This window comes from Protopterus annectens, chromosome 5.part0 (genome assembly GCF_019279795.1).
Source record: "Protopterus annectens isolate FY-2018-M chromosome 5.part0, PAN1.0, whole genome shotgun sequence".
Classification (NCBI taxonomy): Eukaryota; Metazoa; Chordata; order Ceratodontiformes; family Protopteridae; genus Protopterus; species Protopterus annectens.
Genome location: NC_056735.1, coordinates 143,245,107 through 143,260,441, shown reverse-complemented (window position 1 = coordinate 143,260,441; position 15,335 = coordinate 143,245,107). Strand labels below are relative to the sequence as shown.

Here is a 15,335-nt window from a genome sequence, read left to right as displayed (position 1 = left end):
TACCTGCAAATAAGAAAACACCAGTTGTACAGGACAGGCACTGTTATAATGGCCAACCATCGGTAGTACAAGTCACTTGCAGGGTCAATGACCATCACTTCCTTCTTCTTCCTAAGTAGGAGGGATACAGTATGTATAATACAGCTTCAGTTTAAAAGTTTGCATACTTCCTATAGATTTTCTGTTATGGTAGGTAGACTATAAGTGCTAGGCAATATCATAGGTTAAAATATGTATGACATATATGACAGATATGAGGTACATGTCATATATTTACCTAACCAATGACACTTTTCAAAACCTCAAGTCTTTTGAAAATTATGGCCACCGTAGGCTAAATGCCTACATGATGCAAAATCTGATAAATTGTATTTATTTTATTCAATAAGTGGTTGAACAAGCTTTTCCTATATTTTTCAGCCATGGGTAAGACAGAAGCCAAGCAATAACACATAAGATCAAAAAGCATAAAAAGAGCAGATAAACTCTAGAGTCTGATTTAGCAACAACACTCATGATTTGCACTGGCTACATGTTCCAGAATCTAAGGTGCAGTTTATTAGTATTATATATCAGAAGCTAAGGTGCAGTATCAGTATTATTACATGTCAGAAGCTAAAGTACAGTATTAGTATTATTATATGTCAGATGCTAAGGTACAGTATCAATATTATTACATGTCAGAAGCTAAGGTACAGTATTAGTATTATTATATGTCAGAAGCTAAGGTACAGTATCAGTATTATTATATGTCAGAAGCTAAGGTACAGTATCAGTAGTATTACATGTCAGAAGCTAAGGTACAGTATTAGTATTATTATATGTCAGATGCTAAGGTACAGTATCAGTATTATTATATGTCAGAAGCTAATGGTACAGTATTAGTATTATTATATGTCAGAAGCTAAGGTACAGTATTAGTATTATTATATGTCAGAAGCTATGGTACAGTATTAGTATTATATGTCAGAAGCTAAGGTACAGTATCATTATTATTATATGTCAGAAGCTAAGGTACAGTATTAGTATTATTATATGTTAGATGCTAAGGTACAGTATAATTTTTATTTTATGTCAGAAGCTAAGGTACAGTATCAGTATTATTATATGTCAGAAGCAAAGGTACATTATCAATATTGGCATATATCAGAAGCTAAAGGTACACTATTAGTATTATTACATGCCATAAGCTAAGGTCCAGTATCAATATTATTATATATTAGAAGCTAAAGCTACAGTATTAATATTATTATATGTCATAAGCTATGGTACAGTATTAGTATTATTATATGTCAGACGCTAAGGTACAGTATCAGTATTATTATATATCAAAAGCTAAGGTACAGTATTAGTATTACTATATGTTAATTAGATAAATACACTGTCCCACTGGGCTCTTTTCTCTCATGGCATGGTACACAAGGTTGAAGGTAAATGCAACATAGATAACATAAAGTAAACAGCCACTCAACATGTGTTTGTGGGTGGGTGCAAAATGCAGTACCTGAAGAAAAGACCCCTATAAAACATGCAGACTCTATCCAGACATTGACTAACCTTCATAATGACAATCAACCAACACAGTGGGAAACCTGTTTCCTTTTTTCCCTTGATGTCAATAGGCTTTGACACTGCCTAATATACCTACCTCCCGTAACAAGTGTCTTCTCTATCCTGGACTACCCACCAGTGGTTCAGCTGCTACTTATTCAACAAACATTAATTTGCAAAATGGCATAATACTCTCTCTCTTCTTGCCAGTTAAACTCCATTTTGACTTTCTCCTATTTAATATTTTCATTAACAATTTGTATATCTCCTCATAGCAAGCCTTGTTAAGCCAATATGTGGATGATTCAACCAATATTTGGATGGCGCAGTGGTGCAGCAGTAGTATTGTCGCCTCACAGCAAGAGGTTCTCCGGTTCAATTCTCAGCTTGGGTGCCTTCTGTATTTGTGTGGGTTTCCTCCCACATTACAAAGACACATGTCTTGAGCATTTTTCCCTGGGCCTCTGCTGAAAATTGGCTTTGTTCCAAGTTGGACTTTCCCGGTTAACAAATGTTAAATAAAAAATAAATAAAATATTTGATAACTTAAGCCATCTTCAACAAATCGCACATGAAGCTTTGATTTTGGTTGCCCTAGTGGCATAGATGGATAAAGCCCTGACTATGGTCAGCTGACCCAGGTTTGAATAATGGCTCAGGCAACTGATGGACTGGCAGGTAAGGGATGAGAATGCCCATTCAAGGTGTGAGGGCTGTCATTGATCCACTCCCTAAGGTGAGGCATGGTCCAAGAGGGGAGTTGCCCATGGATGTAATCATCAAGTGTGGGGGGGGCAGAAAAGGGGACGGTCTTAATCCTCCCCCCAGACAGAAGCACAGGTAATACAAGTCCTAGGACACCCTCAGGATCCATGACTGACCCCAGCAAAAATGGAGTAAGTTGAGCAAGATTAGAGAGTAGCTAGTAGACCCAACATGAACATTGGGTAGTAAGGGATGGGCTTTTAAAAATGAGGTCGAAAGGGACCAAAAAAAAAAAAGAGAAGCTTTTGCATCCGTCAGAAAATAGCTCTACAATTCACAACTACTGTTAAACTCCCCAAAAATCTAAATTACTCATTTTCTTCCCTAAGTGTCACACACAAGACAAAACAACTTTAAAATTACCTCCATAGATAATATAGTAATAGAAGTAGTTACATATACTAAACTATTAGGGATGTTGACAAATGATAACCTTAAATTTTATCTATATATTCAAAACACTATTCAAAAAGATTTCCAGAAACTAGGAATGTTATACTGTGCAAAAGCTTTCTTACTTACACCACAAATGCAATGCTGGCTGCCGTGTACCTCTTACCATCACTGCTATATGAGGCACCAGTCCTCACTAATCTTCAGCTTACACTAAAAACTAAACTCAAACATTGTTATAACAAATTTGAAAAATTCGATGCTAACAACTGCTATGGAACCCACCACTAACCTTCCCTAAAACAATTACATTGGCTTAAATTACCACACCATCACAGATGTACTCAGATGTCTGCAACTCATTACATAATATATCTTCTTCTTTCAGCTTTTTCCCGGTTAGGGGTCGCCACAGCGGATGACCTGTCCGCTCATGATTGGCAGTGGAGTTTTTATGGTGGCGAGTTGCGTTCCACAGAAGGCACACACGCCAATTTGGAGTGTCCAATCCACCTACAGCATGTCTTTGGGATGTGGGAGGAATCAGAACACCCAGAATAAACCCCCGCAACCACAGGGAGGACATGCAGACTCCACAAAGAAGGCACCTCAGCCGAGGATCGAATCGGAGAGCCTCTTGCTGTGAGGCGGCAAAGCTAACTGCTGCACCACCGTGGCCGCCCTAACTCATGACATAATATATAAACTTTCAAAATACCCAGCACAAAGTAACATTCTCCAAAACTACTATTCTAGCAGATACTATGCAAATATGATAAAAAAATTCTCTACCTACAATCATGAGAGGTCTGCACGAAATGCCCAGTACTTCACCTGCACTGCTAGATCCTGGTAGTCAGTCCCACTTGCCTGAGGTTCATATCTGACCTCTACATATTTAAATCTATACAAAAGAGTTTCTAGCTGAATCCTTTCTTTCTTTCTGCTCTATACCTAGCTAAAAACTTTCTATAGTCTCTTCCAGCTTTACCAGCTAACTCCATAAACAAAACCTCTTAGCCAACCACTTAACATGATGTAGAAACATTCTTGTATTCCTTTTTGTACATATTGTAAGTATTTACCCCATTTTATATTACTCATCTCCATTGGAGTGGCATCTGGCCATTTTTATATATATATATATATATATATATATATATATATATATATATATATATATATATATATATATATATATATATATATATATATATATATATATAGACAGATGGATAGATATGAGTGCAGTGTGTTTAGTTGCAATTTCCATTGGTCAACAGCTGAGAGTACAGTTTGTTCATGTCTGGTTTATTGCATGGACTTTTATTGAATTTGTACTTTGTCATAATAAGTATGTGGAATATGTATTAGTGTGTGTGTGCAAATGTTTGTGATTTACAGTTAGACTAAGGGTTAGGGAAGGGGATAGATTTAGTGTATGTATGATTGTGTGTGTTTTAGGGTTAGGGTAAGGGTTAGGTGAAGGTAAAGGGATATATTTATATATATCTGTGTGTGTGTGTGTGTGTGTGTGTGTGTGTGTGTGTGTGTGTGTGTGTGTATGTGTATGCATGCATGTATATAGTAGCACCTATGGGTGTCTGAAACTGTCTTGTTTTATGCCAGTATTAAGGAAAGTTTTTTTAAGTTAAGATGTAGGGTTAGAGGTAGGGGCAGAGTTACAGCAAGTGTTAACATGCATTACTAAGGTGGTTTAGGAAGGCAAACCGTTAACCATACTGGCTTATTGTTTTGCATTCTTTTTTCCTCCCAGAGTTCACTAAGCTAAGACCTGCATACAATCAACTGAACGCATAAGTGGAGTTAAGTAGATTTTTATCTGCACTTTTATCAAATAATCACAATTTAAAGTAATTTGTTTGTGTTGCATTGAGCAATATCTAGCTGGAAGTTGTGACTGTTTTTTCAGTAGGTCCTCACCCACCCTCCCTGTTTTTGTCTTGGTGGCTTTGAAACTGCCCACCCCTCTTGTAAATTTGCACTTGGATACTCCTCCTGGGCCCATCTCATTTGCTCACTCAAAAAAAAAAAAAAATTGCATCTGCTTTTACTGTATTTGTGTTTCTTCCCACTTTATTTTGTTTTTGCGTCATCTTAAAAGTACTCAATTGTATTTATTACTGCTTGGTGTAACTCATTCTAAGCCTTTTAGTTTAAGCACTTGGGCTTCAGACCAGTTGTTTTACATTAAGAAGGTTTGTGGTCTGCACTGTAGTGGCAGAACAGGTAGCTTACATCCTTCTAAGTTGGGAACTGCTGACTGAGGGCTCAGTGTCTGTTATTCTAAAAGTGTATTAATTCTGGTTTAAGCACTTGGGCTTCAGGCCAGTTATTTTACATTAAGAGGGTTCATGGTCTGCACTCTTGTGGGAGGAGAGGCTGGACTCTGCCCTTCTGAGCTGGGAATTTCTGGTTAAAGGCTTATAGTGCCTGCATATTTGAACTGCTTCTTACTGAAACTGGTACACCTTGTTTGCTGTAGCATAGACTAGATCCAGGCCTGCTGAATCTAGCTTTGTTTGTATAACTTGAGCACTAATCCAGGCATTCTTTAAAGTATTCAGTTGTATTTATTACTGCTTGGTAGTAACTCGATTAAAGTGTAGCTATCATTCTAAGTCTTTTGGATTAAGCACTTGGGCTTCAGACCAGTTGTTTTACATTAGGAAGGCTGCTGAATCTAGCTTTGTTTGTATGCTTGTTGTTTGTTTGCTTGTTATTTCCCTGAAACGCTAATTCCAGCTAAAACGCGTCTTTTCAGCACTTCTGTGGATCCCTAGTAATATCTGCATTGCTTACTGTACTTATTTCCTTGTTTCACTTGAAAGAAAGTTACTGTTTGTCGTGTTTGCATTTAAGTTACCTGTAACACATTGCATTTAAGTTACCTGGCACTTGCTCACTATAGCAATTATATGTCAGCACTAAAAAATTAAAAGCACTACACCCTCACAAACTCCCCTTGAGTACCTTGTTCCCCATTGACCCTTTTTTCAATTATAAAGGAATTCCCAATACTATTCTAGCATGTCCAAAGGTCAGTTGTCAATCTCCTCTCCAGTCCAGCTGGTGAATCTGGGAATCTTGAGGCAATGTTACAACTGCCTCATGTACACAGACAACCCTCTCCTCCTCCCAACAAATTCCAATACATGTGAGAGATGCAACCATATAGCCAAACTGGAGGCTAAGCTCTCTCAACTCAGTACTGGCGTAACCAGTCAGGAGGAGAAGGAAACCACACTCACTACAATTCCAGTCTCACATAGACCTACCACGACAGCAAACCAAACACATAAACACAAAAACATACTCGGAGGCTCTAAATAAAAATCTGCCTAAGCAGCAGAGACCTCCAAAGCAGACACCCAGGCAACCGCTACCCCAAAATAAAACACTTGCAACACATAGCTCACAAAGCCAGTGTGCCGAACAATCACAGCCCTTAAGGCTAAACAACACACCTGATACACTTGTAATAGGTGACTCTATCGTCAGGCACACTGACGTCCCACTCACCAGGTTGAACAAGGAGAAGGTCACGGTGAGCTGCCTGTCGGGCGCTAGGATCTGCCACATAACACAAGCACTCAGGTCACTCCAAGACAAGTACAAATATGACTCAGTCATTGTCCATGCTGGTGTGAATGACCTGAGACGTACCTCCCTGGATTACATGAAAAGAGACATAGAGGAGCTCTCTGAGCATGTAGCCCAGGCCGGTATGACCCTGACCTTGAGTAGCATCTTACCCTCACCAAGAATGATGCCACAATATGAAGACAAGATGATCAATTTCAACAATTGGCTTAAGTATTGGTGTCATTCAAAGGGGATCCAATGCCTGTCAGCCTGGAATGACATGCTAGACAAGCCACGATGCTTCACTAGGGACAGCTTGCACCTATCACCCCTGGGCTTTCGGGTATTGGCAAAGGCTCTTGCTACCCCCATAGTGCCTTTTTTAGGCAAGGCTCAAAAGACAAACCCACCTCCATAGGTATCACAAGGGATAAGAAACTAAGAGTAATGCTACTCAACGCCAGAAGTCTAAACCTCAAGATGCACGCACTCTAAACTCTCGTTAGGATGGAGAACATCGATATTTGTGCAGTAACAGAAACCTGGTTCAAGGCTCTCGAGAGCACCCCAGCACTACCAGGTTATATCTCATACCATGCTTTTCGGCCCCAAAACATGGACCGAACCACAAAAGGAGGGGGGAGTATCAATATTTGTCAAAGATACCCACACCTCCAGGTTGGTGGCACAGAACGAAGCATCAGAGACTATCCATGTGCAACTAACAGTGGGTAAAACTGGCTTCCAGTTTATAGCCTGCTACAGACCACCCTCCCAAACCCAGGAACCCCACTCGGCCTTCCTGAGAACACTGGAAAATATGAAGGTCTCTCCAAACACCATTATATTAGGTGACTTCAACTACCCAAACATAGACTGGGAGCATTACTCTAGCTCCAACACCCTAGCCCAAAGGTTCCTAGAATTTATAAACTCAAATGCTATGGAACAACTTGTTACCACTCCCACAAGAGGGGAAAACATACTGGACCTGATCATCACCAACATGGGGACTCTATGCTCCAGACTAGAAGTGTATCCCTCACTGGTAAGATCAGACCATAAACTAATCTCACTGGATATTCATATCCCGACCCCACCCCCTGCCCAGAAAACCACAGTGAAAAACTTCTCTAAAGCAAATTTCACACTCCTCAAAACCGAGGTGGAATCCTTCAAAGCCCCCGGGCCTGTGGAAAATACAGCCCAGACCACAGAATCCTTTATAAATGCATTCTATGAACACCGTCAGGAATGCATGGATCATGCAATCCCAAATAAAACCAAGACCCAATCCTCCAAAGGCAGACGTCCTGTCTGGTGGATCCCAGCCATAAACAACTATACAACAGAAGGAGGAAGCTACTACATGATAGAGCAAAATCCCAAAAAGGGAAGGCATCTCTGATCAGTACTAGCAAAAAACTATGGGCACTCATAAAATCATCTAAGGCCAGCTTAGAGAGAAAAATTGCACAGGACACTAAGGATAATCACAAGGCTTTCTTTAGTTATGTCAGGAACCTGGGTGGGAATTCCCAGATATGCTCAGAATTAGTCCAAAATGACAAAAAATACACAGAACCCACAGACGTTGCCAACATCCTAGCTGACGGGTTCAGCGCAAACTCCCCACCCTCCCCACCAAAAGGGCAAATATCTATCCCAGCAGAGTGCTGCCCCCCTGACATCTCAGATGCTCAGTTAAGAGCCGCCCTCTCCAAAGCAAAAAACACAGCATCAATGGGACCAGATGGTGTCCCGGGCTGCGTCCTACATGAACTCCAAGAAGAGCTAAACCCAAACATAAAACTACTGTTCAATCTCAGCCTTACTACAGGATATGTACCCAAAGAGTGGCGTACAGCAACAGTGGTCCCTCTCCACAAAGGTGGTGCCTCAACGGATCCTGGAAACTATCGCCCCATAAGCCTGACTAGCTTGGTCTGCAAAGCTATGGAAAGGATCATCATGGACCTCATAAATAAAGATATTGGGGACCTACAGACACTGGATCCTACCCAGTTTGGCTTTGTTAAAGGCAGATCCTGCCTCTTAAACCTGGTCAATTTCTTTGAAACAGTCACCAAGGCCATTGACGAGGGGAAGGTGGTCCACACAGCCTACCTGGACCTCGCAAAAGCCTTCAATACAATGCCCCACTCGGGCATTATAGATAAGCTCACCAGCTTAAATATAAACCCCTATGTCACTAGATGGGTTGCAAACTGGCTCAAGGACAGAACCTACATGGTTAGAATTGCTGGAGCCATGTCAGACTCCAAACCAGTTACAAGTGGCGTCCCACAAGGCTCAGTCCTGGGACCTCTCTTGTCTGGTATATATTTCTCGGAGGTACAGGCCAACACAGAAGGACTGTGGCTGACCAAGTTCACAGATGACTGCAAACTGGGCGCCATAATCGACTCTCCAGCCGACACAAGCATCCTCCAAAAGGACCTCATAGAAACAGACAACTGGTGCCAGAGCCATGGCCTCAAGCTAAACACCAAAACGTGTTTAGTCATCCCCTTTGGCAAAAACAAAGTGCCCACAAATTACCACATAGGTGGTAATCCATTAAGTACAGAAGAAGTAATTAGGGACCTGGGGACCCAAGTTGATAGCAATCTCTCATTTGACAACCACGTGGCCAAAGTGGTTAGAAAAACATTTTATATAGCCCACCTAATCATGAAAGGATTCACATCTAGATCAGGGGAGATCATCGTGCCTCTTTACTCATCCCTCATCAGGCCCATAATTGAGTAAAATGCCCCTTTTGGGATGTACCTTACTAGACACCTGCAGCAACTGGAAAGACCCCAAAAGTACCTCACCAAGAGGATCAAAGGGCTCAAACAGATGTCATATGCTGCCTGGTTAAAGAAACTCCAGCTCTACTCAGTGGCATACTGCCTGCTCAGAGGCGATCTGTGCCTGACATATAAAGCCATGTCCAACCCGGAATTAATGGACATGCTGTACCTCAGAAAATCCAAATCCCATTGAGCTACACGCTCGAGAGACTTGAACCTCAGCACTGAAATAAATAGGACATGCTGGAGGGACAGATTCACAACCCAGGGGCTCCCTTCACTCTGGAATAAAATCCCAGTCCAGGTTAGGCAGAGTCCCTCATTGACTCTCTTCAAGAGGAATCTTGATGAGTGGATGGGGGATCGTAGGTTTACCCCGGGTATCACTTCTATGTCACTGTTAGACAGAGGCACAGTATACTAACCTCAAAAAAGGGCATAGCAAAATTAATTTAAAATGGGTGGCGAAAGCCAAACACACTCTGGCTAGGCTTATAAATGCCCTAGGGCAGATAGCCTAGTATGAACCTATGAACCTATGAACCTATGAACTAGCAATGGACTCTGGTTCCTCTCCTCATTCACTAGGTATACCCACTTGCTCCATGGTCTTGATAATATCCTAGGCTATCTAACTTCCCCAAATTTATTCCAGTAAAGATTAGGGCCAACATGTGGCACCCTGGGCCCATGTCATCCAGCTGCCAGGTGTGACTGTACTTAATTTTTTCCCCACTCCTGCCCACAGTTTAGTAATATCATATGAGGGGTATGCAAGAGGTGGGCAGCACCAAAATGCCCCTCACTTACGCAGAGGGCTGATGTAGACAAGCTACCCTATCCACACCCAGTAAGTATCTCACAGTTGTTTCTCCCACCTTTGCCAGGGTAACTAACTCTGTTCTGTGTTCCATACATGTGACTCTCCCCTGTTCCCTCCCATGATGGTCATTTGGTCACACCACACTCGGATAAAATCATTAATCAAACCAAAGGCCGACTATACTGGCTTATTTTTGAATTTGTTACTGTTCTTGTGACAGATGAGAATAGCATCTTGTATGCTTCTTCTCATTTGGAGGCAAGTCTGGCACCATGAATAAGTTGTTTGGTAAAATATACCAGTCAAGCTTTGATATCAGTAAGTAGTAAAAAACTAGCTTTAGAATAATCCTTAAATACTGATGGAGGTTCTGTAGGTTGGGAGGCTTGCACTGAACGTGAAAGTAAAAGCTATGTGCTCAGATTTTATACCCGAGAGGGAGAGATAAGCAGTGTGCAACATGAGTAGGAACAGTTTGAAAGGACAAGGTTAAGGAGGTTAGCCCTCATTCTTGGAGTGGGAACAATTTACATTAAGAAGCTGGTATTAACAACATCAAGTAGACTGTATGTGTATTTATTAGAGGATGTAGAAGTTTGCTAGGTGAAATAGCAGTAATTAATGTCCCCCATGAAACTGTATTAGACTTGAAGGGTAGTTTATCAAGTTGTATTGATAGTCAGTGTACTCGTAGAATCATAGGATCATAGAAGGGTACTAGGCTAATGGCCCTAGGGCCCTTACAAGTCTAGCCAAGAGTTTATCCCCAAAAAGAAACCTCAGTCAGCACCTGTTGCCCCTGTCAATGAGGGACACAGTTGGAACCTCTGGGACAACTACTCACCTAGTCTGTAGGGGACATGGAAGTTGTATAGTTAGCAACAAAGTGGCAAGCAGTTTTGTTGAGATACAATAATACCTGCAGGAGTTGTAGGCTTGCATCATATAATATCTACAAGATTATGGGCTGCCTATAAAATGGGGATACTCACTTGCAGTTTCCAGTTTTCCTGAGTGTGTGGTATGTGCAATACCTTGGTAAGGAGAGAGATCTATTATTTTGAAAACAATCTTCAATAATGATGCAAATATGGATGTCTTTAAAAGAAAGATAAGCTTGAAGCTCTGACATTTTGTTGTTTAAGTGTGTATTATTGACCACAGCAACCCTGGCATTGTTCAAATTGGAATTTGTTGTGTGGACATACTCATGAGGTGGGGGAAGAAAGAGGTCTGGCCAGCATATGCAGTCCCTGAGCCAAGAGGTGAAGGCCATCCCTGGCAAAACAGGGGAGGTCTGTTCCACCATTCAATTTAGGCACCATTCTTGGAGAGAAAGGAATACTTCTCAGCACTAGAAGTTTAGTGTCCTTAGAGACGCAGTTGGCAATAACAATTGTATCTCATCCTATCCTTCTTCGGGTATACTGACAACAGTCATTTACTCCCATCTGAGCAATAACAATGAGGTACTTATATTTAAGACAGTGAAGTGTCCTGTCTGCTCTTGCAACATTCATAATCCCAGTGCTAGAGAGACAACTGTCAGTAACTCTCTCCCTAGCTAATATTCTAAGTGATGTGTCATATCTTGGTATGAAATGAACTATAACCAGGAATTTAAGGTAAGAAGCAGGTAAACGCGACTTCAGTGTTCAGGCTTGCTGTCATGCTAATTCTCTGGATTAGTGTATGAGAGTGTTGGCATACGTGAGTCTGTAGATGTCTGAAGTCTTGTATATGGGTGCCTCACAGGCTTAGGCAAGGGGCTGATAGCTGTTTCTTGGCTACCTCGGTGTAGATAGGTGTAGTGATGTGAGACTGTTTACTGAAAATGGTCCCGTAGGGAAATATGCCTCTAGATCTTGTAAGTAAGTGCATCTCTCACAGGTAAAGTTGGAAGAATCTAGAAATAGTAGGTTGTTGTAAACATGAGGCAATTCCTACATTGCCTCAGAATACCTTGTGCTAACAGACTGATTGGTCTGGTGTTGGTGAAAGATGCTCTGAAAGGTTTCGCAAAGTTACATAGCTGCATCCAAGCGTGTCTCCTTAGAGCAACATCTGTGCCTGTGGCTCTACTAGCACCATCGGCTGCATAGGAAATGAGCCTCATGGAGGAGTTCACCACTGAATTAAGAGTCGCCAGCTGGGAGGCTGCCTTAGCCCAGGCCCCCTCAGCTGATGGATCTTGGAGGGTATCTCCTAGTTCTTTAAGGAGATCTCTTTGAAGGCGGGTAAAGTGGCACAAATAATTCAGAGACCTCATAGGAAAGGTCGCTGAAGAGAACATCCACTTCCCGTATCTGTCCATCATCCTGGACTCCTTGTTAGGAGGAGGGACAGATGAAGAAGTTTCAGCCAACTCCTTCTTCGTGGCCGCCGCTACCACTATGGCATCAACAGGGACACCTTTGGTCAAAAACTGTTTATCCTGTGGTGCCATTATGAATTTAGCGGGTCTTCTGGGGGTGGGTTCCACTGTGTCTGGAGCTGACCACGCCTTCCGAGCCACCGCAGACATGAGTGGGTCGAAAGGCGGAGACACCCAGGAGGTGGAAGGTCGGGATCCAAACGCATCCAGGAATACCGACTCATCCTCGGAGGTGCTTAGGGTAGTCCAGTTTCCTCTCTGCCTAAGCATCTCAAGGATGTCTGAAAAGGAGATATCTTCAGAGGGGGATCTCAGGGACCCTTCCGAATCCTCCAAGTCGGTATCTGATGTGACAGACTCAGGGGAGTCAACATGCTTCCTCTTGCATTTCCTCTTACAAGGTGGTTCCTCTGAATGATCAGGGGAGGCCTTGGAAGAGGACAATACACCCAAGGGGGTGACCTGGAGCATTGGTTCCCCACGCTTGGGGTCTGGAGGAGGGACAGAGGCAGACGCAGGCACTATAGTGGGAGGAGCAGGTGGGGATGATCGTGGGGCTGACTCAGGAGCCAGCATGCTCCTCATGACCTCGAAGGCGTCCCTGCTTGGATGCCGAGAAGGCTCCGGTTCCGAAGAGACCGGAATCCCTCTCCGCACCGAGAGGGACGGCTCGAAGCCGATGTAGGAGCCGAGCTCACCTGCGCCAAAGCTCCGAGGGGGAGAACGGGGGTCGGACAAGGGTCCGATGCCACTCACCCCCTTGGAGCCGATGATGGAGTCTCGGCGCCCAGATCCCTTCAAGGACGGTACCAAGGAAGTGATCAGAGCCGACGATGGAACTGAAGGAGAAGGTATCAGTGCCGACAGTTCCATGATTCGAACCCCAACGAGCTCTGGCTCCGAACTCAAGAGAGGAGTCGGAGGAGGAATGACTGCAGACAAGGATGAAGCAGAACTCTGTTGAGGGGGGCTGGACAACATTTTAGCTAGGGCCTGTGATTTCAAAAGCCTGCTGACCACTCTCTCCAAGTCGTGATCTGACAATCTCGATGACCGAGAATAGTGGGAGGACCGATGACTGCGCTCTGATTGGAGCAGAGAGACCTCGGAGCCGAGTGTATCAACTCCAGGGAGGGAGACCTAGATCTCTTTCGACCCCCTGCCGGCTCCGAAGTATGTGTTGGAACCGACTGAGTGGCAGGCACATTGGTTCCAGCCGGAACCGAGGTAGAAGTAGCAGCTTCACCTAACGATGGCTCCGAACTGGGAGTCAAAGGTTTAGGTGGCTTGGAGGGCTTCACGGGCTGAGCCTTAGCCGGTGACACCTCAGGTTTGAGCAAACGCTGTAGGATTAACTTATTCCTACGCTCCTGCAGGACTCTTGGACTGAAAGCATAGCAAACCGAGCAAGAGTTATGCAGGTGCATGACGCCGAGACAATAGACACAAGAAGTGTGACCATCTGTCAAAGACATCTTCTGACAGCATGAATCACACTTCTTGAATCCGGACACCTTGGTATCCTTAGACATATCTAAAGAAGGAATACCAGACAAAAAAAAAACACAACTTAGCAATTTTTGTATAGTAACTATAACACACACACACAAAATTACTATACCCAAAAACAGTCAAGTAAACACACAATAGTCTAACAACAACAAAGGACTAAACTAAGTAAATACTAACTATATATATTTTTTTTTTAAAGAGAAGATAGGTTAGACTCTAACTTAAAATGGCTACTTCAGAAAAGAAAGGGGGGGAGGGGAAAACTCTCTAACTGAAACGAGTTTTCTGAAGGGAAGGGGAATACAAGTAAGGAAAAGATATATACCTAAACAAAGATACCCCAAGACAGATAGTATACTACGATTTATAAACTACACTAAACCTACTAGTTTTTTTAATCAAAAAACAGGTAATAATAATAAAATATACAACCTGAGCAAGTAAGACAACCTCGCAGCAGAAGCGGCAAACGAGATCTGGGTATCTAGTGCCAGGCATCATGGTATATGGGGTGGCCTCGAGCCAGTATGCAGCTCTCAAGCTTTTGAAGATGGCCGAGTTGGCTCCAAACCCAACCAGCAAGAAAGAAGGCGAGATAGACAACTTAACATGAAAACTGTTCAGCTTACAGCTGAATCGCATCATTGTTTGTTATCTTCGGTCTGTACAAAACAAAATATTGCCAGGAAAGACACTGTACAGTATATTGCACTAATTTATTTATCTGAACAGCTTCATGCTCCTTAATTAAAATAGTGAAAATGGCAGAAATAAAATGTAAGTATTATAAAAGATCAACAAATAATTGATGAAATAAATTTATAAACATTAAAAACAGAAACAGAATTCTTAATTAGATTTAAATGGATCTTTCTAAATATATGGTAATTTAGGGACCCTCTGAATGAAGCAACAAAGTCTCATTCTCAAACCAGGGAAGGTAACTTGTACTAGCTGAGGTATAATAAGCATGGGGCAACCTGCCAGATGTTTCAAGGTGATGTTCAAACAGCTATCAGCCCTTCACCTGCTGACACTGGAGTCCTAGCTGAGGAGTAGGGCATTGACAGAACTTTTAAGTAAGCAGGGCCAGGTTCTGTATGGCCTTAGAAATATGGATGAGAATCCTAAAGGTGTGTGTGGCAGTGGGTGATAGTCAGTGTAAGTCCCACAGCAGAAGTGCAATGTGGTATAATTAGGGAACCCCAGCCAGCAACCATGCATCAGAATTTTGTACCTGGTACAAAATTGCCAGGTTCCCAACTATAAACCAGAGATAAAAGACACTGAAGTTGTCCAGATGAGATGACACCAGTGGGCAGATCACTGTTGCATGTTCTGGTAAGACAGCAATGTACTGAATCCAGGCAATATTTCTGAAGTGAAAAAGGTGTCTTGTTTACAGTGCCAGTTCTTTCAGTAAGTATGTTATTTACTTACACTAAAGGGTAACTTTTTCGTTCCAGAGCTGGTAGGCTGTGGAATTTCTTGC

General features: G+C 42.5%; 1 protein-coding gene across 1 annotated transcript in view; it reads right to left on the bottom strand.

The window, feature by feature from the left end:
* The window catches only part of CNGA3 (cyclic nucleotide gated channel subunit alpha 3), a 570,358-nt gene that overhangs the window by 231,078 nt on the left and 323,945 nt on the right, over positions 1–15,335 (bottom strand). Inside the window, exon 8 of the mRNA XM_044072170.1 lies at positions 4–111. Within this exon, the coding sequence (XP_043928105.1) occupies positions 4–111 (108 nt within the window). The remainder of the gene's footprint in view (positions 1–3; positions 112–15,335) is intronic.